Source organism: Camellia sinensis, chromosome 15 (genome assembly GCF_055761805.1).
Source record: "Camellia sinensis isolate YWXY chromosome 15, ASM5576180v1, whole genome shotgun sequence".
NCBI lineage: Eukaryota > Viridiplantae > Streptophyta > Magnoliopsida > Ericales > Theaceae > Camellia > Camellia sinensis.
This window is the reverse complement of record NC_138975.1, coordinates 116425780-116451498: the sequence shown is the minus strand read 5'-3', so window position 1 is coordinate 116451498 and position 25719 is coordinate 116425780. Positions and strand designations below refer to the sequence as shown.

Below are 25719 nucleotides of genomic sequence, written 5' to 3'. Positions count from 1 at the left end.
ATAAATACATATAAGAAGTTACCTTGGAGACAAGGTCATCTGCAAGGGCCAAGTGGGTTTTGCAGAACTTGCATCTGTAAGTCCTACCCTCCAGCTCCACCACAAATATCATCCCCATCTCTCTCTCTCTCTCTCTCTCTCTCTACAAAATCACTGAAGTTACCTTCTGATTCATTCAACACCAAGCCCCAATTCATGTATCAATCCAAAACTCACAAAAAAACAACCAAAAAAAAAAAAAAAAATTAGCAGTACATTTCATGAGTACCTCTCACGCGAATCCACCAAGCTTCGTCCCCTTAAGAAGTGGCCCATTCCCAACGCCATGTGTCGAGGGACACGTCTCTTTTCACTGATGATGCTGAGTCCTCAAATTTGTCGCAACTCTGTTATCCATCGAAAACCATACATTCTCAACTCAACATTGAAGAGTCAGATTAGATCAGAGATATATCTGATATATATATATATATATAAAACAACCATCGGGCCGAGAGAGAGAGAGATAGAGATTGAGAGAGAGAGTTTACCTGTGAGTAGATCGGCGGTGCGATGATCGGTGCGAATCGATGAGATGAACAACGAGAGAGTGAGAGAGTGATCGGTGCAGAGATGAACGAGATCGGTGCAGAGATAAACGAGAGGGTGAGAGAGAGAAAGAGAGAGGCGACTGAGAGAGTGATGTGAGGGAGACGATTAGATTTAGGGTTTTTTTTGGTTCTAAAGAGATTGGGGATTTTGGGGCACAGGAATGGAAAAAATGGGAAAAAAAAAAAATTCATCATAAATAAATATTTTAATAATAAAAATAAATAAATAATAATTTTTATTTTCTTTCCGTTATTAAGATTGATTTGTTTCATATATATTTTAATGAAAAATATTTTCACTAAAATAAAAGTTAATTTTCTGTAGTCAATGAAAAATATTTTTCTGCGGCCTATTTTTTTTTATTACTAAAAATTATGAACTAATTTTTTGTGGTAGAGGAAAAGGAGCGGCAGCAGTAGTGAAGGTGGTGGATAAGAGATGATGGTGGTGGTGGTGGTGGTGATGGTGATGGCGAAAGAGATTAGTGGTGAAGTTGTGGTAGTGGTAGTGTAAATGGAGTGGCAGGGGTGAAAGAGAGGTAATGGTAGTAGTGGTGGTAGTGGTGGTAGTGGAGTGGTGGCGATAGTAGTAGTAATGGTAGTGGTAGAGGTGAAGTGGCTACAGTAGAAGTAATGGTGGTGGTGGAATGGTGTTTGCAGTAGTGGTGAAGGTGGTAAAGGAGATGGGTGGTGAGAGAGATAAATGAGTGAGAGACAAATAGAGGAGAGAGAAAGACAGAGTGATGAGCGAGAGAGAGATAAAGAGAGAAAGAGATATAGAGAGAGACAGAGAGAGAAATAGATAGAGAGAGACATATAGAAAAATAGAGATAAACAAGAGATGAGAGAGACACATAGAAAGAGAGTGAAAAGAGATGAACGATAGAGAGAATAGAAAAATAGAGAGATAGAGAGAAGAGAGATGAGCGAGAGAGACAGAGAGAGAAAAGAGATGAGAGAGATAGAGAGAAGAGAGATGAGCAAGGGAGACATAGAGAGAAGACAAATGAGAGAGATAGAGAGAAGAAAGATGAACGAAAGACACACAGACAAATAGATAGATAGACAAACAGACAGAGAAATAAGAGTGATGAGTGAAAGAGAGAAAGAGAAGAGTGGTGGTAGTTGAATGGCATTTGCAGTAGTGGTAAATGTGGTAGAGAAGATGGGCAGTGAGAGAGAAAGATGAGTGAGAGACGAATAGAGAAAAGAGATAGAGAGACAGAGTGATGAGCGAGAAAGAGACAAAGTGGTCGCTAAAAGTGCATTTTCTTGTAGTGGATCGATAAATCGATAGGGAGCTCAATAAATAAAGAAGACAGATAATTCAAAACTCTGTTCAAAACTTAATTCAAATCAATTTTTTAAATATTTTAATTTTGTGACAGACAGATAAAGAAGAGAGATAGAGAGAGAGAGAGAGACATAGAGATAGAGTGATGAGCGAGAGAGAGAGATAGACAAAGTGGTTGCTAAAAGTGTATTTTCTTATAGTGGATCGATAAATCGAGAAGGAGCTCGATAAATAGAGAAGATAGGAGTAAGAGAGTGAGCAAGGCGAACATAGTGAGGGAGGCGAACATAGTGAGGGAGAAATAGACAAATAGACAAATAGACACAGAGAGAGAGAAGAGTGATGAGTGAGAGAAAGACAGAGAGAGAGAGATAGACATAAAAAGAGATAGAGAGAGAAAGAAAAAGAGAGATGGAAAGATAGAAAAAGAGAGAGAAACAAGAGATGAGCGAGAGATAGACAAAAAAAGAGAGAAATAGAGCGAAAAGAGATGAGCGAGAGAGAGACACAGAAAAAGAGAGAGACAGAAAGAGAAGAGAAATGAGCGAGAGAGATAGAGAGAGATAGAAAGATAAGAGAGAGAGAAAGAGAGAGAAAAAAAAATGAAATGAGAGAGATAGAGATAAGAGAGATGAGCGAGAGAGACAGAAAGAGAAAACAGATGAGAGAGATAGAGAGAAGAGAGATAGGCGAGAGACACAGAGAGAAAATGAGAGAGATAGAAAGAGAAAACAGATGAGAGAGATAGAGAGAAGAGAGATAGGCGAGAGAAAATGAGAGAGAGAGAAACAGGCAGACATAGAAAGAGAGAGAGATAGAGATAGAGAGAAATGAATGAAAAGAGATAAAGAGAAAAGAGAGAGATAAAGACAGAGAGACAGGAAGATGAAAAAATGAATGAAAAGAGAAATGTTATATCTAAAGAGTAAGACGACATTGTTTTTTTTAATTTTTTTTGCGACAGAAAAATACCGTTGAATTTATTCAAACAATTTTGTGACTGTATATATATGAAGCTATCTCAAAACCACAATCACCAAAATCTTTTAAAAATTCACTAAATACCAAAAATACAAAAAAAAATACCATAATTCAATACATTTTTTTTTGTATTTTTATGTATTTATTAATTTTTAAAAATATTTTTTCATAATTTTTTTATTTTTTAGATACATCTAAGTAAGGTACATCTAAAAAAAATATTTAAATTTTTAAAAATATTCAATAAAAAAAAAAACACGAAAGCCACTTTTTGTGACGGCAGAAAATGCCGTCTCAAAAAAGCAGAGTATTTGCGACGGCACCATTTGCCGTCTCAAAAAAGCAGAGCATTTGCGATGGCACTATTTGCCGTCTCAAAAAATGAGAGTATTTGCGACGGCAGAAAATACCATCGCAAATACTCCCATTTTTTGAGACGGCAAATAGTGCCGTCGCAAATGCTCTGCTTTTTTGAGACGGCAAATGGTGCCGTCGCAAATACTCTGCTGTTTTGAGACGGCATTTTCTGCCGTTACAAAAAGTGACTTTTTGAGACGGCAAGTGTGCCGTCGCAAATAGTTCCGTCTCATATACCCAGTTTTCTTGTAGTTCCAGTCTGTCCACTCACACCACATCCCAACAGCTCTTTTTTTCCAACCTTCATCCTAGCCTAGGCTACTCACCCACCTACCCTTTGTACCCAGATTTTGTTGGGAGGGACGGACTGGGATTGAATTCAGTTGAAATACCACATGATCATAATGGAAGTGCCTGTTGTGTCCTTCATTGTCAAAAGACTTGGAGTTTTGTTAATCGAAGAAGCAAAATTCTTATACGGAGTAAGCGACCAAGTTGAACAAATCCGAGTCGAGTTGAATCGAATGCAATGCTTCTTACAAGACGCAGATTATGCAATACAATCTGATCTTGTAGATGCGGGGGTCAACAACTGGGCTGCAGAAATCAGAAAACTTGCTTATGAAACCGAAGACATCCTCGAAACTTATGTCATCCAAGTTTCATCCAAAAGGAACAAGGGTTTCCGAAACACCCTTAAAAGATTCGTTTGCATCTTCAACGAATGGCAAGATGTTCACAGGGTGGGATGTGAGATCGGTGCCATTAAAAACAAGATCACTCACCTCACCGCTAGTTTACATACTTACGGCTTGAAAAGTATAGGTCAGCCACTTCATGTGTTGATTTTAAATTTAAGTTTTTATTTATTTATTTGTTAATAATTTCAATTATTGTTTTTTTTTATATTTAAAGTATATTTTTCTCTCTTTTGAGATGCAAAATTATTACTAATTAAAATTTGAAATTTAAATTATGTTAATAAATTCCATTAAGCTTTCGTGTGACATAATCAATTTTAGGAAAGAATAATATTTTATATTTTATTTTTTTAGTTAAATTTAGGGGAAATTAAAAAGACATAACTCTACAAGTTTGTGTAAGAATTTAAGGATAACAACAATTTGCTTGCTAGTTGAAATTATTGAGATTTGAAATTTTAAAATAATAATGACAACTTTAACATTATAGTTCAAAATGCTCTCATGATTTCAATAAAAAAATTTCAAAACTCATAATCAAACACTCAATTCAAAACTCTTTTCAAAATTTATAACCAAACTCTTTTCAAAATTCTATTTTAAAAACAAAAAAAAAAAAATCATTTTTTTTTAAAATTGTTTTCTTTAAATTTTTTATTTTTATTTTTCTATAAAAATATTTTTTATTTTTTCAAAAAAATTATTTTGTTATTTTTTAAGTATTGGCAAAATAATTTGTTATGATTTAGATATATATGGGCGATTCAAAATTTTTTAAAATTAAAAAATAAATATTTTAAAAAATATTTTGTATTTAAAAAAATTAAAAATATTTAAAAAATAAAAAATATTTTTAAAAATTTTAAATATTTAAAAAAAATAAACCAAATCAAGTCTTAAGTCTCATCAAATGGGGTGGATTATATGAATCCTTCTTCTCCACTTGACTCTATCAAAAATTATTTAATTAGTCAAATTATGGAGATTCATATCTTTATTTACTATATTCTCACACGTCAATTTAGGTATGCCTCTTCCCAGAACACTTTCATTTACCGTCCACGAATATACTTATTCATAATTCTGTCTTTTCTAATCTTGTCACACATCCACCTTAACATTCTCATATCAGTAATACTCATTTTATCTATATGTTTCTCAATTGTCCAACATTTCGTATCATACAATATCGCTGGTCTAATAACCATTCCATAGAACTTTCATTTTAGTCTAATGGATACTCGTTTATCACATAATATCTCAGACGTACTCTTCCACTTAAGCCACCATGCTTTAATTCTATGAATCACCTCCGCACCAATCTCCTCAACTGTTGTGATAATCGATCCTAAATAATGAAAATGTTCACTCTTAGGTAGTTCTTGGTTCTTAATCTTTACTTCTTCTTTGCTTCTATTGTTACAGTTACTAAAATTGCATTCCATGTACTTTGTCTTAATTCTATTTATCCTAAATCCTTTAAATTCACGTGCGTGTCTACAAGTCTCCAACTTAGCATTAACTCCTTCTTTAGTCTCATCCACTAACACGATATTATCTGCAAAAAACATACACCATGACACATCTTCCTGAATATTTCTCGTCAACTCATCCATAGCTAAAGCAAAAAAATAATGACTTAAGGTTGATCTTTGGTGTAACTCCACAATAATTGAAAACTCACTTGTCTCTCTAACAGGCGATCTAATAGTTGTCACCACACCTTCATATATGTCCCTAATCATATCAATGTACCCTTTTGTCACTTATTTCTTCTCTAACATTACTAGATTATATCCTGAGACATTCTATCATTTGCTTTCTCAAGATCAATCAAAACCATATGAATGTCTCTTTTCTTTTCTCTATATTTTTCTATTATTCTCCTCAAAATATAGATCGCTTCCATTGTTGGCCTACCAGGCATATCCAAATTGATTCTATGACACCACTGTTAAAATATTTTTTTAAAAAATGCAACGTACAAATGTAGTAAATACAACGCACATTAAATTTTTTTTTTACCCTAATAAAATAAATTAAAGTAAATTTTCAAATATTTTTAAAAAATAAACTCAAAACAATTTTAATGTACAACTCAAAACTTAAAACTCTTTTCAAAACTCATAATTAAACAAATTTTCTCTTTTCAAAACTCATTTCAAAAACTTATCTTTTAAAACACAACTCCACACTCAAATCATGATTCTAAAATTAACCCAAACAAAACCTATTCATCATGGATCTTATTTTACAGATTTTGATGAAACAATTCCAAAACTACAAATTTTATAAATAAAAAAAAAATTAGTTCAAAAGTTATATAATTTTGAAATTTTTAAATGAGTTAAAAAAGTAACAGGTGATACCTGAAGCGGTATAGTGGGAGTATTTTTGTCACCGTATATTTTGGAGGACCTATATTACTATAAAAAATTGTATTGTCCTTATTCTTCTAAATTTTTTTTACTAGAAATCATAAACAAAAAATCTTGTAAATTTTTAGAAACATATAAAAATAATATTTCACAATTTTACCCTCCACTTTTTTTAATATATATTTTATAAAGGATTTACTGTTAAATGATGAAAAATGATTCATAATTATTTTTATATACAAAGTTCATACAAACTATGTGACATTGTTATTTTTGGACCATAAAATGAGTGTTTTTTCCTCTTTAAAATGAAAGAATCACAAAGAAAAAAAAAATCATTTTATGTGAGTTTTTTGTATGAAAATTCTATTCGTACAATATTATTATTGAAAATCGACCGTTAGAAGACTAAACTAATACTGCTATAGGTGCAGGCATAAGAAGTTCGACAGTTAAGAAGCAACAAGAATTGAGGCAATCATATCAGCATGTTGTTGAAGAGGATTTTGTTGGGTTTGAGGAAGACTTGAACACGGTTGTGAAACATTTGGTGCAAGTTGATGACTATACGCCTAGCCGAGTGGTCTCTATTTGGGGCATGGGTGGTCTGGGGAAGACCACTCTAGCTAAAAAAGTATATCATCATAAAGATATCCAGAGTCACTTTCATGGTTTGGCATGGGTATGCATATATCAACAGTATCAAACAAGAGATATTCTGCAAGAAATCTTCATCAATCTTGTTCCAAAGAGGAAGGAAGATGTTGTTAGGATGGCAAATAAAGAGTTGTTTGAGCAGCTTTATAAAATCCAGCAGTGTAACGCCCTCAAAATAACAACATTAAACCCATCAAATAAGACATGCATTGATATATAAAAGTTCCACATTCTTCCATTTGTCATAGTTCCATTACAAATGTATTACATGTTAACAACAAAAGCAAATGCCCTATGGGCTTACAGCTTTCCAAGTTAACACTTGGTTGCAACAAAAGAGTACTAACTCATACACGTTAAGCCCTTGGCTTGAATTTACATGTAATACATCAAAAAGTAAAATGACAACAGTATGTCCGCCTCTAGCCTCCCAAGCTATGTCCTTGGAGGTGGCATGCTACCTGTACCTGAAAATGATATTCCCATATATGGTGAGCCACAGCCCAGTAGAAATACACTAAACCAACCATGAACAATGACTAAAAGATTAGCAATTGATAGATGGCCAACACTGATACATTCACATAAATCTCATATTTATGTCATCCGACTTATGAGTCCAAGTTACTTTTCATTTTCCCCTTTTTCAACAGATAAGCATGTAAGCTCTATCATTATTTCAACAGATAAGGATAAAAACTATATCCTACATTCATAGATAAGCATATAAGCTATATCCACATTCTCAACAGATATGTATAACAACAATATCCCACATTCACAGATAAGCATATAAGCTGTATCCACACTTCACAAAGATAAGCATATGAGCTCTATCTTCACTTCTCTAGACAAGCATATTAGCTGTATCTACGGAGTTCATCCCCTATCTTCTCCCAACACTATCCGGTTAGAGGTACATCCCCCATCTTCCCCTAAACCGCGGAGTACATCCCCCATCTCCTCCTCTACACATAACGTATACAAACACATTGGTTCTATATACAATCTCAATACATACAATTAATGTATTCTATCAACCGTCAAATTCCATGACACATCCCATTGATTAGTTTCCGTTTGCCTAATCATCATGCATTGTCTACAACAATCACAACTATCCTCCACCGATAGCCCAAAGCAATTATTTCTAAACAGAAAATAAATGCACAAATGGATATTCAATCAACATTTCATTTCGGTGTGTGATAAACAATTCAACTACACCCTTTAACCCCATACATTCCCAATCTCGACAATTCCATTTCATTTCCTCATTTCTCACAATTAATTATCCCAATTAATCAAACAATGTAATTAGGTCATTATCCATAATTAACATTTCAACCCTTAAGGTCCCATTTTCAACAATGATTCAACATTTATACCATTTCTCTATGCCAAACATGTATCTAGGTTTATTACGAATAAAACCCCAACTTTTGTAAAATTGCACAAAAGCCCCAAACTTTCACAAAATTACCAAACCAACCCCAACATCTCAAAATACTAAAATTTAAAGACAAAATCCATAGAGAGGAGTAGGATATCCCTACCTCAAATTCGGAGCCCCAAAGGAGAAGATGACAAAACCCAACGTGCTCCAAATCCCGAAATTTTCAGATTAAAAAGAAGCCCTCGATGATCAACAACTCTTTTGTAAAGGCCAAAGATGAGCAAACCACTCTTACTAGATCAAAACCTAGAGAGAAGGTCGAGTTCTAGAGTGAGAGGCTCAACAATGGTGTTTTTGGAGAAGTAGGAGAGAGAAGAGAAGGTGAAAAAGTGATTTGAAAAGTCAAAACACGGAGCTTTAACCCAGTCTCTCCGCTCGAGCGTAAAACACTCCGCTCGAGCGTCACTCACAGACCCCCGCTCGAGCGGCCAAACTCCCGCTCGAGCGCCGGATGCACTCTCCCAGCACTTTTACAGAACCAGGCCTCCGCTCGAGCTCCCAACTCTACGCTCGAGCGGCACTCACACAACCCCGCTCGAGCGGCCAAACCCACGCTCGAGCGTACAACACTGCACAAGAAATACTGGATGGGTGTATTCCCCGCTCGAGCGCTAACACCCCCGCTCGAGCGGACAGGCCAAAATCTGGGCAACTAGTTTTGGTTTCTAAATTCAACCAACCTGAAACAAATCCGCCCAACACATCTTATAACCCAAATACGAAGTAAAAAGGATGTAAACAAGATAATAATCAACTACTAACATCCACGAACACATGTCCGGATCTCTGTACAACAAGGGTAAACCCGGGATCGCTATAAGCAGAGTAAAAAATGCTTAGTTGTGCTGGATGATATTTGGTCAATAGAGGCTTGGAAGAGCTTGAAACCAGCCTTCCCAAATGGAAACACCGGCAGCAAAATATTGCTAACGACTCGTAATAAAACACTGCCTTCACAGATAGATCCATACCATATTTTCCATGAACTCCAGTGTTTAAATGATAAGGAAAGTTGGGATCTACTTCAAAAGAAATCATTACTAAGAAGAGATGGTGGAGGTAATATTAATCCGTCCACATTGCTATATATTTTGATACAAATTAAATTATTTCAATGTTAGTTTTCATATCATTTGTGTGATCTATTATCATCTAAAAAGATTAATGACTCGTGGGCAAAGATTTGGGAAAGATGGACAATACTTTAGCTCTACTGGCCATAGGCCGTACCGAATGTATTTAGAATATTCATTTTACGAAAACGGCATAAAATTGAAAACATTCAAGGAATTACTTTCTAGTGAGATAGAAAATAAAATTTTACACAAACATGTTTGCACCTCCGTACCTTTGCACTTGCACCTCATCACATAATCACTTGCACCCCCATATTTTTATCATTTTTTTTCTCTATCCCATTGTGTTGTAATTCCCCCAAGTTTCAATAGTTGGAATAGAGAAGGACTTGTACAAAAAAAAAAAAAAATCAAATTAATCAAAATCACATGATCCATAGTTGTTTTCTAAAAATAGATAGTATATTATCAAAATCATATATTTAAAAAAATAAATAAATATGATCTTATTATTAAGTGGTTATAAATATATGATTAATTATGATTTTTTTCATAGTTCATTTATTCGATAAATCTTACAATATAAATGATTCAAATAATCGAAATAGACCCAAATTGCCCCACGCGAAGGGTTACAACAGCATTTCCAAGACACCAACAACAACTCAATGGTTATCAAACATATAGATACATAAAGTTTATACAAATATATATAGGGTAAACTATCAATAGGTCTTAATAGTTGGACTTAATTTCCATTAAGTTCAATTAAAAATAAGTTCTAGTAAAATCGTCGCTAAAAATATTTTTTTGTGACAATTTTTTTCATGTTGCTAAAAATTGACAATTATTGATTTTTTTTTTAATCATGGTTTTTATAAATTATCGCTGAAACTTACAATTAGTGACTTTTTTTGTGATGAATTTTTCAAATTGTCACTGAAAGTTAAAAATTAGTGATTTTTTTTGTAATATTTTTTAAAACTGTCACTAAAACTTATAACTAGTGATATTTTTTGTGACAAAAATTTCAAACCGTCACTGAAAATTAACACCTATTAGGACTTACACGTAAGTTCTCCAAATATATATATACAGATATATAATGTGACATATTTAAGTCTTCTTATTTTAAATCAAAAGACCTATTAGATGGGTCATGCTATATGCAAGTTATGACATTTATAATTTTGATTATCAAAAATGTCATAACTACATTATTTTCAATTATAATTAAAAAAATGTGTCATAACTAAACACCATAGAAGGTATAACTAAAGACATTTTAAATCATATCTAAAATAAGGGAGATGTTACAATATACACCCTAAAAAAGGTGCATATGATATGTCTTTCATAATTTTTTTTCAAAATTTCGTAACTTAAACACAAAATGTCATAACTTTTTAGCTACAAAATTATAAAAAAAAATTCACTGAAAAATGTCATAACAAAATTCCAAAGTATCATAACAAAAATCACAAAATGTCATAACATTATCATTCCTAATTTTAGGATGTACATCATAAATTCGCTATTCATAATTTTACTACAAAATGTCATAACACATATCATAAACAATTATAACATTCATCATAAAAAAATCATAACTTTTTTACGATGTGCACTATTTGAAAAGGTGCACATTGTAAATTTCTCCCTAAAAATAATATCATAATCAACAATACAATAATAATAAATAACACAACAATGAATTATAACCAAATCATAACTAACAATATAATAGCTTATAACTAAATATCACAAAAATTACAGACCTCAAAAGTAGAATCCCCCCCATTTGGGTGGCCTTTATTTCAAAAATACAATACCATGTTATTTTGATTAAAATTTTTGTAAACTAATGATAAAATAGCATTTCCATACCCCAAAAAAATGTGGTCCCTTGAGGTTTATGTAATTTATTAATGGACAAATTACCTACACCTCCCTTGATGTTTAATAAAATTACAGATTCTCTCTTGAGGTTTCAAAAATTACATTCTGTCCCATCGCAATTAACGTCGTTAGTAGATATCACAAATTGAGTAAAATTCCCTTTTGAAAAATTAGGGCAAATTACCTACACCCCCTTGAGGTTTAGCTAAATTATAGATTCCTCCATAAGGTTTAGCTAAATTACAGATTCCCCCCTCTGAGGTTTCACTGAATTATCATTTTTAAATAAGTTATGAAATGCAAAATTAAAATGGAAAAACGCTTATCATACTACAAAACATTAAGGTTTTAGAGACAAAAATTTAGGGATAATTATTTTTAGAGGACCAAATGTTTTTGTTGCAAAAAGTGTCGTTGTTATATTTTTAGCAACAAAAATTGAACATTAGTGATTAATTATTATCTTTTTGGTATCAAATTTTTTGTCTCAAAAAATAAACCATTTTGAGACCAAATTGTTTTTTTTTTTTAAATTCTGATTTTTTTTCTAAACAATAAATCAAACATGGTTCCAAAAACTTAGGTTGCGTTTGGTAAAGTTTTCTAATTATAATTTGAAAATAGAATTGTATTTTGAGTTTGTGAGTTTTAAAATTACGATTTGAGTGTGGGAAATTTGTTTGGTGAATGAGTTTTGAATTGAGTGGAAAATTTTTGATGTGACATATGATATTTGATACAAAAACTTACAATTCATAACCAAACACACAACTCAAAATTCTATTTAAAACTCATAAAAAATTTAAAAAAATTCAGAAAATATTTTTTATTGAATATATAAAAGTTAACATGTGTCAAAAAAAAAAAATTATGCACTGTTCTAGTCAACCGGCCGGACGACCGGTTAGCCCAAATTTTCCCGCCTTGGACAGAGTTTTCAAAAGTGTGCGTTAAATTAATTTTTGAAAACTGTAAACAAATACGGTGTGCAAATCAAAGCTTGGAACTAACGTTCCAAAGCTCTATCAAACAGAGTCTTAATTTTTTTTTCATCTAACGTAGTTCTTTTGTAAATTTTGTTGATTTATCATAGGGATTTCAACAAGGGCAATATCATCCATCAATTTATATTTTGGTGATGTCAGCTAACCATTCTTAACGTTTAGTTAACGGTAGGGGTTAAATTGTTATGTGAATATAAACATCGAGGGGCGGGATGTAATTTCTGAAATCTCAGGGGAGAATCTGTAATTTAGCTAAACTCAAGGGAGGTGTAGGTAATTTTCCCTTTATTAACCTAAAAGAACTGAACATAAATGGTCTAAAAAATTTAGTGTTAATTATAATAATATCTCGTGAACTAGTATTGAATATTAATATCCTCTTAAACTAAAAAATTGTATAGTTAAACCTTTTAATTTTAAAATATCATACAAATATCTCTGTTTAGAATTATTAAGTACTTTCAAAATACCAAGTTATCTACATGATCTACTCTCGGTTAATGAGAAACAGCAATAAAAGCTAAATAGTCTTCATATGTCTGTTAACTAACCCCATCCCCCACAAAGATGATGTCACGACCCCATTCCGCCCCTAGTAGAATGGTGCCATGATGGCCAGTAATCCGAGATTACCAAAGGCCAACTTACAAAGATTCACACACAAACAGAGTATACATATTGGGCTTACATGTGCGGAAGCAATAATTTAATTCTAATTAGTCCATAAGAGCTGTGCATAAATCAAATGAAATGACATACATCATATCGAGGTCTTACAACTTGAATACAATGAATAAGTACATGATACATCTTGTTCAAAAGGGTTCTCAAGCCGACATATGCAAAATACAATGAGTCACAAGCCAAGAAGCATAGTCTTCAAGATGCTATCAAAAGTATGAATCCAAAACATCATGCCAAACGCATCTAGGCGTCACCGCCGTCCTGCTCATCACCTACATATATATATAGAGAGAGGGTGAGCTTGGATACTCAGTGAATGATATAATCAATAAAGGGGTTTGTATGAATGATATCCGTGATCTTTATCAAGCCAAAACACATCATATCTTGTACGAAACCAAAGGACAAATCAAGTTCATCTAAAAATCTTTAAAGTCTCAAGGGATGCTTACTAGCATCAATAATACAAGGGATGAGATAATCAAAGGTGCTACAAAAGTTTAGAGTCCCCTAGTACGTACGGACTTGTGCCACAAATGCTTATAGTCCCTTAGCACGTACAGACTTGTGCTACAAATGCTTATAGTCCCTTGGCACGTACGGACTTGTGCTACAAATGCTTATAGTCCCTTCGCACGTACGGACTTGTGCTACAAATGCTTATAGTCCCTTAGCACGTACGGACTTGTGCTACAAATGCTTATAGTCCCTTAGCACGTACGGACTTGACAAGAATGTTATCAAAACCAAAGCTAATACTTGATACCCAAAATAGGGATAGTCATTCATGCTTAACAAATACTTTTCCAAAACAAGCAAGGCAAAGCTTTATCAAATGTCATAACATAGCTTTATTAAAAATACCACTCACTTAGTTCTTTAAACGTCGGGGTCAAAGCAAGAGTCCAAGTCCTACAAACACATAGCAAAGTCTATTGAATGCACTCTCAAACAAGCTTTACATGAATGCAAATGATCTCGGCATTCCTTCAAAACTAAGTCGGACCAAAACAAAACACTGTTTCTCATCTCGGGAAAACATAATGGATACCAACCAGGTCTTGGCCGAGGTCTCACACCTCCTTGCCGAGGTGTGGTCTCGATGGCCACATTCAAGGAAATGAAGTCGGGAAAATCTGGGTTTTCCTCTGCTGAAGAACATGAAGAACATGAACAACATGAATGCTCAATCACAACTTGTTATTACAAAATCTGAGATTTCGTGAGATGAGTTCGAAAACATGGATCTGGGTACCCATACTAGAAGATCTTATGAAGACAAACACAAAAACATGAATCTTGATGCAAGCTTTCGGATCAAACAAGGCTTTTATTCAAGAACACATGAATATCACTTTCTCTTTCTAAAACCAAACTTTAAATCAATGCATGGCCTACAAATCATGCTCGATCATGCAATGCAGCTAGATGAACAATAAGAACAACAAGAGTAGATCAAGATTCTTATCTCAAGACACGAATCTAACGGCTCAAGGTGTGAAGGTCAAGCTTGGAAATCTATTCCCTCTCTAAGAACTCCTCCTTCTTCTTCCTAGAGCCTCTCTCTCTAAAAGACAAGGATATGATACAAAATGATGTGTTCTTTATAGCTCACTGACTTAACCCTCTGCTGGGACACGTGGCATCGGCTGGCTGGCTCTTCTCAAAAAGGTGACTGAGTGAAAAGACAAGACTATGACAAAGTGTGTTCAACAAGCAAGATGGCATAGGCACTTCGGCAGGTAATGATCTCGGCTAAGGACAAGGCTTCGGCAAGTAAGGTCTCAATGATCTCGTCTAGGAAGGACAACACTTGACTTAGCTGTGCCACACCTCGGCCTAAATGTGCCACACCTCGGTCTAGGTCATACCAATCCAGGAACAAGATCACTAGGTGCAAGGGTAACATCTCGGCCTAGATAATACACATCTCGGCCTTGATGATGAACACCTCGGCCTAGATAGTGACATCTCGGCCAATATGCCAAGGTGCGAGTGGAGGTTAACCAAAAGATTCCAACATAGTCCTAGGTATAAGAGATTCAAAGGTGCGACCCAGGCTTAGGATGACCTCGGATAAACTCACACCAAGCAAGGAACAAAGCATGCAGTAACACTTTAAGCAAAACAAAGACAAGATTCGAAATGCAAGCTTAACAAGACAAAATCATATAAATGCATGAGAGCATGACTAAGATAAAGTGAGGGTTGTTACATCCTACCCCCCTTAAAGAAGTTTGGTCCCCAAACTTGAGTTACCTTGATCTGAAAACAATTCTGGATATCGGACTTTCATCTCTTCTTCCATCTCCCATGTAGCATCCTCACCGTAATGCTCCTTCCATTCGATTTTCACCATCGGTATCGACTTGTTCCTCAACCGTTTCACTTGTCTATCAATAATTCTCATTGGCTTCTCCTCGTAGCCTAAATCTTCATTAACCCTAATCCTGGAATGATCAATCACATGCAATGGATCCCGAATATACTTCCTCAACATCGAAATGTGAAATACATTGTGGACTTGACTTAGTTCTGGCAGCAAAAAAATTTTTGTAAGCAACTGGGTTAACTCCTTCGAGGATTTCAAACGGTCCAATGTAACGAGGTGCTAACTTACCTTTCTTCCTGAATCTTGAAACTCCCTTTATCGGCGAAATCTTCAGGAATACATGATCCCCAACCTCAAACTCTAACTCTTTTCTCCTCTGGTCGGCGTAACTCTTCTGTCGACTCTTAGCAGTCCTAATTCTTTGTCGGATAAGTTTAATCTTCTCAGTTGTCATTTGAATCAGTTCGGGACCGATTAAAGCTTTGTCTCCTACTTCGGTCCAACATATCGGCGATCTGCACTTCCTTCCATATAAAGCTTCATACGGCGCCATGCCAATGCTGGCTTGGTAGCTGTTGTTGTAGGCAAATTCCACTAATGGCAAATGCACTTCCCAACTTCCCTTGAAGTCCAATACACATAGTCTGAGCATATCTTCAAGTGTTTGAATCGTTCTCTCTGTTTGTCCATTAGTTTGGGGGTGAAAAGCTGTGCTAAACTTCAACTCGGTCCCCAAGGCCCTTTGTAAACTCTGCCAAAATCTAGAAACAAACTTCGGATCTTGGTCTGACACAATGGACATCGGCACTCCATGAAGTCTCACAATCTCATTCATATACAGTACAGCAAGTCGGTCGGCATTAAAGGTAGTCTTAACAGGCAAGAAGTGTGCTGACTTAGTTAATCTATTGACTACAACCCAAATTGAATCCATACCCTTCAGTGTCCTCGGCAAACCAACCACAAAATCCATGGAGATGTGCTCCCATTTCCATTTGGGAATCGACAAAGGTTGAAGAAGTCCTGCTGGCCTCTGGTGCTCTGCTTTAACTTGTTGACAATATAGGCGCTGAGATACAAACTCAGCTATTTCTCTCTTCATATTTAGCCACCAAAAAGTCTGCTTCACATCTTGGTACATCTTGGTATTTCCTGGATGAACGGCAAACTTGGAACCATGGGCCTCCTGTAAAATCTTCTTTTTTAACTCTGGGACGTCGGCTACGCACAATCTTCCTTCAAACTTGAGTACCTGATTCTCAATGGTATACCCTGACCTTGGCTTAGTGACAATCTCATCAATCACCTTTCTGAGGAATCTGTCCTCCATCTGTCTGGCCTTCACTTCTTTAATGATAGTCGGCTCTACTGAAATCATTGACAAATAAGCTGAATCCCCCACTAACTTCCTGCTCAATGCGTCGGCCACTGAGTTTGCTTTACCTGGGTGATACTGAATTTGCATGTCGTAATCTTTCAATAATTCAAGCCATCTTATCTGCCTCATGTTTAACTCCTTCTGAGTGAATAAGTACTTCAAACTCTTGTGATCTGTGAAGACTTGGCAAGAAGCTCCATACAAGTAATGACGCCAAATCTTCAAAGCAAACACTACGGCTACTAGTTCTAAATCATGGGTAGGATAATTCTTTTCATGAGGTTTCAATTGACGAGATGCATATGCTATAACTTTACCCCCTTGCATTAACACACATCCCAATCCCTTATAAGAAGCATCACTATAAATCTGGAATTCCTCATTACCCGTCGGCAGTACAAGAACTGGTGTTGTGACTAACCTCGTCTTTAGTTCCTAGAAGGCTGATTCCCTATTCTCGGTCCATTCATACGCCACTCCTTTCTGAGTTATTTGTGTCAAAGGTATTGCGATCTTTGAAAAATCCTTCACAAACTTTCTGTAGTAACCGGGCAAACCCAGAAAACTACGAACCTCAGACACATTAGTCGGCCTCGGCCAATTTACAACGGCTTCAACCTTGCTAGGATCAACTGAAATACCTTCTTCATTAATCACATGCCCCAAAAATGAAATGCTGGAAAGCCAAAACTCACACTTGCTAAGCTTGGCATACAACTTCCTATCCCTCAAAATCTGCAAGGCAAGTCTCAGATGCTTTTCATGCTCAACTTCACTCCTGGAATAGATCAATATATCGTCGATGAAGACAACCACAAATTCGTCTAAGTGAGGTTTAAAGACTCTGTTCATCAAGTCCATGAATGCCGCAAGAGCATTAGTCACTCCAAAAGGCATTACCAAAAATTCGTAATGGCCATATCTTGTCCGAAAAGCAGTCTTCTCAACATCCTCGGCTTTAACCTTCAACTGATGGTAGCCCGATATGAGATCGATCTTAGAAAAGACTCGTGCTCCTTGTAGTTGATCAAGCAAATCATCGATCCTCGGCAATGGGTACTTGTTCTTAATGGTTACCTTGTTCAGTTCTCGGTAGTCAATACAAAGGCGAAGTGTACCATCCTTTTTCTTCACAAATAAAACTGGTGCTCCCCAAGGTGAGGTACTCGGCCTAATAAAGCCCTTATCTAACAACTCTTGTAATTGTAGTTTCAATTCCTTAAGCTCTGCTGGGGCCATTCTATAGGGTGTTTTAGAGATAGGCTGGGTTCCCGACATGATGTCAACAGTAAACTCTATTTCTCTATCGACAAAGCAGCCAGGCAAGTCATTTGGAAAGACGTCGGGGAATTCCTTAATAACTGGGATGTCGGCCAATTTAACGTTTCCACTCAGATTGTTTAGTATACTACACAAATAACCTTGACACCCTTTTTTGATCAATTTATAAGCTCTCATGGATGAGATCAAGTAAGGTGGAGATACTACTCCTTTTCGCCGAAATGTAACCTCGGCTTGGTTCGGGGGTTTCAACATGACACTTTTGGAAACACAATTTATGAATGCATGATTCGCTGCTAACCAATCCATCCCCAATATAACGTCAAAATGAGTTATGTCCAACGGCATCAAATCAACTAATAATTCAACATTCTCAATCATAACAACACATGTTCTATAAATGGATGCAACAGTCATAGTTCTTCTAGACGGAGTAGACACAGATAACACATAATCAAGGGGTTCTAATTCCTTATTCAACTTCTCGGCAAACTTAGTAGATACAAATGAATGATTAGAACCCGAATCAATCAATGTATATGCATCTTGAGAGCAAATGGGAAGTATACCTGACACTACTGTCTCGGCGTTCTGGGTGTCTCCTGGCACTAGAGCAAAAACTCTGCACTGCCTCATCTGTCCTTTCCCGACGTTGCCTTTTTGCGCCGGGCCCGAGGTGTTTCCATTCTTCTTACTATCATCAGCCTTTGCCTTCGGACAGTCTTTCACTCAGTGACCTACCTCACCACATTCAAAACAAGCTCTAGACGCCCAACGACAAACTCCAGAATGTGGCTTCCCACAACTTGAACATGTCGGCCTAGTGCCACCTTCCTGTCTTGAGTTGCTTGAACTGCCTATGTTTGTTTTCTTCCTGGCATCAAATGCTCGTCGGCGATTGTCGTAATTCTGTCTCTTCTTTTGGTTCTCTCCTGAACTCTAGTATCGGTTCAGGTTAGCTTCTGCTAGGATGGCCTTGTCTAACACTCCGGTGTAAGTCGGCATGTTGAGCATGCTCACTCGGTCCTGTATCGGTCCACGCAACCCACTTTCGAACTTCCTAGCTTTTCTATATTCGTCATCGACCATATGGGGCGCATATCTTGCCAACTCGGTAAAAGCACGGTCGTATTCCACCACTGTCTTGTTGCCTTGTGTCAAAGTTTGGAACTCCGTGGTCTTGCGGTCTCGGACACTAAGGGGGAAATGCTTGTTGTAGAACAACTCCAAAAATCTAGCCCAAGTCAAACCTGGGTTGCCTTCTCGGACCATCATCCACCATCTTCGTGCGTCGTCGTCCAACGTGAATGCTGCTAATGACGCCTTCTGGGCGTCGGTGCTGGGAAAAATCTCGAATAACTTCTCTATTTTCAAAACTCATGCTTCGGCCTTCATCGGCTCTATACCCCCTTGGAACCTCGGCATTTCATCTTTTTGAACTCTCTGATCAAGGCTATGGTGCCGTCCCCATATAAGGCTTGCTGTGGAGGCACTTGCGGTACTGGAGGAGGTAGAGGTGGCGTTGCATGTCGGCCGTTTGTCTGCTCGACCTGGGTAGAGGTAGTGCTAGCATCCTAGGGCCTAGGCTGTCTCAACTCGCGGACTAAACCTTCGACCAACCTTTCTAGTCTGTCTAATCTGTCTTCAGAATGATCTCGCCCAATTGGAGGTCTACCCCTTCTCATGATGCTAGGAGTATGCAAAATATGACTTTAAAACAAAATGAACGAATAACATGTATGCAAATAACAAATAGTTATGCCGAGATGATGCACACCTTGTCAAGTAGCAAACAATATGATGCAAATCCTAATATCATTCTAAGGGAAATCCTATGCCCTTTAGGACTCAAAGCGTGTGAATAACGTACCATAAGGAATTTGTGCTCTGATACCAATCTGTCACGACCCCATTCCGCCCCTAGTAGAATGGTGCCATGATGGCCAGTAATCTGAGATTACCAAAGGCCAACTTACAAAGATTCACACACAAACAGAGTATACATATGGGGCTTACATGTGCGGAAGCAATAATTTAATTCTATTTAGTCCATAAGAGCTGTGCATAAATCAAATGAAATGATATACATCATATCGAGGACTTACAACTTGAATACAATGAATAAGTACATGATACATTTTGATCAAAAGGCTTCTCAAGCCGACATATGCAAAATACAATGAGTCACAAGCCAAGAAGCATAGTCTTCATGATGCTATCAAAAGTATGAATCCAAAACATCATGCCAAACGCATCTAGGCGTCACCGCCGTCCTGCTCATCACCGACATAAATATATAAAGAGGGTGAGCTTGGATACTCAGTGACTGATATAATCAATGAAGGGGTTTGCATGAATGATATCCGAGACCTTTATCAAGCCAAAACACATCATATCTTGTACGAAACCAAAGGACAAATCAAGTTCATCTAAAAATCTTTCAAGTCTCAAGGGATGCTTACTAGCATCAATAATACAAGGGATGACATAATCAAAGGTGCTACAAAAGTTTAGAGTCCCCTAGCACGTACGGACTTGTGCCACAAATGCTTATAGTCCCTTAGCACGTACGGACTTGTGCTACAAATGCTTATAGTCCCTTAGCACATACGGACTTGTGCTACAAATGCTTATAGTCCCTTAGCACGTACGGACTTGTGCTACAAATGCTTATAGTCCCCTAGCACGTACGGACTTGACAAGAATGTTATCAAAACTAAAGCTAATACTTGATACACAAAAAGGTGACTGAGTGAAAAGACAAGACTATGACAAAGTGTGTTCAACAAGCAAGATGGCATAGGCACTTCGACAGGTAATGATCTCAGCTAAGGACAAGGCTTCGACAAGTAAGGTCTCAATGATCTCGGCTAGGAAGGACAACACTTGACTTAGCTGTGCCGCACTTCGGCGTAGATGTGCCACACCTCGGTCTAGGTCATACCAATCCAGGAACAAGATCACTAGGTGCAAGGGTAACATCTCGGCCTAAATAATACACATCTCGGCCTTGGTGATGAACACCTAGGCCTAGATAGTGACATCTCGGCCAATATGCCAAGGTGCGAGTGGAGGTTAACCAAAAGATTCCAAGATAGTCCTAGGTATAAGAGATTCAAAGGTGCGGCCCAGGCTTAGGATGACCTCAGATAAACTCACACCAAGCAAGGAACAAAGCATGCAGTAACACTTTAAGCAAAACAAAGACAAGATTCGAAATGCAAGCTTAACAAGACAAAATCATAAAAATGCATGAGAGCATGACTAAGATGAAGTGAGGGTTGTTACAGATGAGTTAATATGTTCCATTCATAAAAGTTTTTGCTATGCAATTAATATGAAACACCATATTGATAATGACACATAATACTTAAAGACTAGTCACTAATTATTGATTAAAATTTGAATGACATAAGTCATGTAGATAACTCTGTAATACTAGCTTGAAGAATGGAATCTAAAAGGAGGGTTAGGGGTACATGCATCACTCTTTTTATTTTTATTTTTATTTTTATTCGTCTTTTTATAACAAATTAAAAATTAATTAAAATAACAAATTCTCAAACGAGGCCATAGTTCACTTCTTGGCTCTTTAACATCATTCTCTTTGCACCAAATGTATGCTTGAGTTTGAGCTTTTTCTTCTTCTTTGTTGACATAGAACTTTTGATTGAAAAGATGCAAGTATCAATGTAAACAATGTTGACTTTGAGGCAAAGTTGAGGACACGGCTGTTTTGGACCCCAACAATTGGTTGAAAAAAAACTATCCCTTAAATAGAAACAAAAAAGCTTGTTGATGTAGTAAATTAATTAAAATTAACGGATGATTATTTTCCAAATATATGGTTTGTGTATAGAATGTTATTAACTATTCCTGCTATAGTTGTTTTTGAAGAAATAAACTTTTTAAAATTGAAATTGATTAAATCTTACATTTGGTCAACTTTGTCACAAGAATAATTCAATGGATTTGATTGTTAAATTGAATTATGCAAGGTTGATTGGTAATTTTACAACTACTAATTTGAGTTTTATACTCTAGGATACAAAATTTAAAAAATTTTAAGTAAAATTTAAATTACCAACCGATTTGATTTTGCAGAAGAAATAAACTTTTTAAAATTGAAATTGATTAAATCTTACCTTTGGTCAACTTTGTCACAAGAATAATTCAATGGATTTGATTGTTAAATTGAATTATGCAAGTTTGATTAGTAATTTTACAACTACTAATTTGAGTTTTATACTCGAGAATACGAAAGTTCAAAAATTTTAAATAAAACATAAATTACCAACCAATTTGATTTTGCAAAAATAAAATAAAATAAAATAAATAAAATAAAATAAAATAAAATCAATCCATATTACAAGCTCGCTTTAGAATTATCTATCTATATATGTATAAAAGGCCTATGTTAAAAAACTTGATTTGGGTGTCGAAAAAGTCGGCAAATTTTCATTTTTTATTGCTTATTCACGCATGCATTCATTAGAATTTTCATTTTTGTTGTTTTATAGACTCTAGGCAATAATTTAATTTTTGCTGTTTTTAAATTTTGCATTTGTTATTTTTGTAGACTTTGGAGTGCTTGACACAAATATGGAGGCAATAGGGAGGAAAATGGTAAAGTTGTGTGCTGGTTTACCGTTAGCAATCATTGTGCTTGGTGGACTTTTGGCAACAAAGCATACATTAAGGGAATGGGAGGTTGTATACCAAAATGTTCGTTCGCATAAATGGAGTGACGACCCCATACAACATGACAATGGAGTATCAACGGTGTTAGCTTTAAGCTACCATGACTTGCCTTATCAATTGAAGCCATGTTTTTTGTATTTTGGTCACTTTCCGGAGGATTATAGGATAAATGCTGAAAGACTATATCACTTGTGGATAAGTGACGGTATAATTGTAGATGATGATAGAGTGGGAGATGAAACAATAATGGATGTGGCAAAACGTTACTTGGGTGCGCTTGCACAGAGGTGCATGGTTCAAGTACAAGTAGAGGACTATACTCAAAGGATCAATGATTGCCGCATTCATGACCTTATGCTGGAGCTGTGTTTATCAAAGGCAAAAATGAATGATTTTCTTCGAATCATTCATCTCCAACGCAAAACTGATCTAGCTAATTGCTTTTTCACCACAACATCAACAACTACTGCTCCTAAAATACGCAAACTTGCAATTCATTTGAATAGGGATGTCAAAAGAGTTGCCCTCCCTGAATTGGAGACAACTAAACATCTAAGATCCATATTGTTCTGCAATTCAAGGAGTGTCAACAGCAAGTCTTCAATAGAGTTGAACTCCCATTTGAAGTACTTCAAATTGCTTAGGAATTTGGATCTTGAAGCATTTAAGTTTGATGAAAAGTCAGTCGAATCAATAGGCAACCTAATTAGTTTGAGGTACTTGAGTTTTAGAAGTTGTTTGATACCGAAATGGCATTCGTCTATCTGCAAGTTGAAACACTTGCAAACCTTGGATTTACGATTTTGTAAGTTCAACTTAGGTGAAGTAATAGTCATACATGGAATGGAACAATTGAGGCATTTGTATATTCCGTCAGTTCTCAATCTCAATGTTGAATTCGAATTTGATGGGTTAAGCAACCTCGAAACATTAGGAGGGTTTAACACACGGTCTTGTGACGTCAATGATCTGTGTAAATTGATCAATCTTCGGCAACTAGAAGATGCAACTTTCTGGAAGATGGACAATCACGACTTAGTGGCTTTCATCAACTACCTAAGCATCGGTGCCGACCACCTCCGACAAACATCCTTATCAGTTGAATTTTGCAAAAAAGAAAAACAAGAGTTGACTCTTCTCAAACAACTGTTAGGGTGTCACCATCTTTACAAATTGAGTATTCGTGGAATTATTCCCGAGTTACCAAAGTACTGCCATGGTTTCTCTCCCAGCCTCATCGAGTTAGCGTTGTTTGGATGTGAACTTGAAGAAGACCCTATGCCAACATTGGAGATGCTACCTAACCTACGATATCTCTATTTAGGTAGTGGTGCCTTTATGGGGGACAAAATGGTTTGCTCAGCTAATGGTTTTCGCAAACTTAAAACCCTAAAACTCCATGGTTTGCACTACATAAACGAGTGGGAGGTGGAAAAAGGAGCCATGCCCAATCTCTCTGCTTTAAACATTAGTTATTGCTATGAACTGGAAATGGTTCCAGAGGGACTGAGATTCATTGCTACCCTCCAACAATTTACAACTTCTCGTATGGGCAAAAAATTCAATAGCAAGCTTCGAAGGCGCAACGGTAAAGAAGGAGAAGATTTTTACAAAGTGCGACATGTGTCTTCCCTCGACATTAGGTAAATTTCTTAATTCTGGATAATCTTTTCTTTCACAAGAGATGAAACAACTGTTAGGTCTCTTATCATTTCTTTCACATCCCCCTCATTAATTCTCATCATAAAATTTGTTGATATATATATATATATATCTACTTTTTTGCCTTTATATTGGTCTAGGGGTGGACAAATTATCATAGAATCAAAAAAAAAAAAAAACTAAACCAAACCGAAATTATTGGGTTGGTTTGGTTTTTTTTGAATACATTGGTTTAGTTTTGAGTGTTCAATTCTATAATTCAATAGGATTGGATTAATTTTTGGTTTATTACGTTCTATCTATCTCGAACAAACCTGATAACCAAATCTATATATTTATTTATATTATAAGATTCAATCTGTATCGGCATTTTTTACCTAATTGATCTATTCTAATGGACTTGGTTACAACTAATCATTTCTCACTATTTATTTTGATTTTCAGTAGATATTGAGAAGAAATGGAAGAAGAAAATATTGGAAGGCAGAGTTGGAATTTAAAGTTCTTAATTTTATTTTATTAGTTGTGTTACTGGATTTGATTTATTTTGGTTGTATTTAAACTTGAGTTGGACTTCACTATACTATTCACAACTGTTGGCTTGTATTAAACAACATTTATTTTATGTTTGTGTTAAATTTAAATATTAAAGACTTGTTTATTTTAATTATTTGGTTCAAGTGCATGATTCACTTAAATATGTTTTAAATTTAATATCAATTCAAACCAAATTGACCTAATCACACCCCTCTATTGGTTCATATCCATAAAAAAAATTAATACAAGACTTGAGTAATAAAAGCTAAGATTTTTTATAATAGATCCCTTATAATAAGATTTTTTTATATGAAAACAAATGAGCCCATAAGTTTTATTGTGAGGAGAACAATATGTGCAACAAACACAACCCAATTACTGAATAGCTAATTTTATTTTTTAAACTTTTAAATACTAATTTTTGATTCAAAATTTATTTTTTGAAAGTAATTTTTGGAATACTCTCATCAAAATCCATTTAGTAAGAGTTCATATTGAATATGCAATATTGAAGAAAATGTTATTTATTTTTCAAACTGTTAGGTTTTATTATTGGCAATCCCGTTTGACAAGGATTTCTTTAAGAAGTTGATTTTCTTCCAAAACCAGAATTACTTTTGGATTTCTATAAGTAATTGGATTTCTTCCAAAACTAGGATTACTTTTGGATTTTCTATAAATAGTTGGTTTTCTCCCAAAACTATTGAATTCCTCCAGATTTTCTTTTTGGTTCTTAAGGTTTATATCTGGG

General features: G+C 35.6%; 1 protein-coding gene and 1 non-coding gene across 2 annotated transcripts in view; one reads left to right on the top strand and one right to left on the bottom strand.

Moving 5' to 3' along the window:
- LOC114294036 (uncharacterized) overlaps positions 1-25719 on the bottom strand; it is a 174069-nt gene that overhangs the window by 121828 nt on the left and 26522 nt on the right. The gene's annotated exons all lie outside the window — the stretch shown is intronic.
- LOC114291014 (putative disease resistance protein At1g50180) lies at positions 3472-25098 on the top strand. The gene is made up of 5 exons (XM_082909925.1): positions 3472-4047; positions 6730-7117; positions 7207-7219; positions 9239-9473; positions 22648-25098. The coding sequence occupies exons 1-5, from the start codon at positions 3618-3620 to the stop codon at positions 24414-24416; spliced, it is 2835 nt and encodes a 944-aa protein (XP_082766051.1). The 5' UTR covers positions 3472-3617; the 3' UTR covers positions 24417-25098.

Coding starts and splice junctions, on each gene's coding strand:
- LOC114291014 (XM_082909925.1), top strand. CDS start 3,618: ATGATCATAATGGAAGTGCCTGTTGTGTCCTTCATTGTCAAAAGACTT. Junction 4,048..6,729: donor TTACGGCTTGAAAAGTATAG/GTCAGCCACTTC, acceptor ATACTGCTATAG/GTGCAGGCATAAGAAGTTCG. Junction 9,474..22,647: donor ACTAAGAAGAGATGGTGGAG/GTAATATTAATC, acceptor TTATTTTTGTAG/ACTTTGGAGTGCTTGACACA.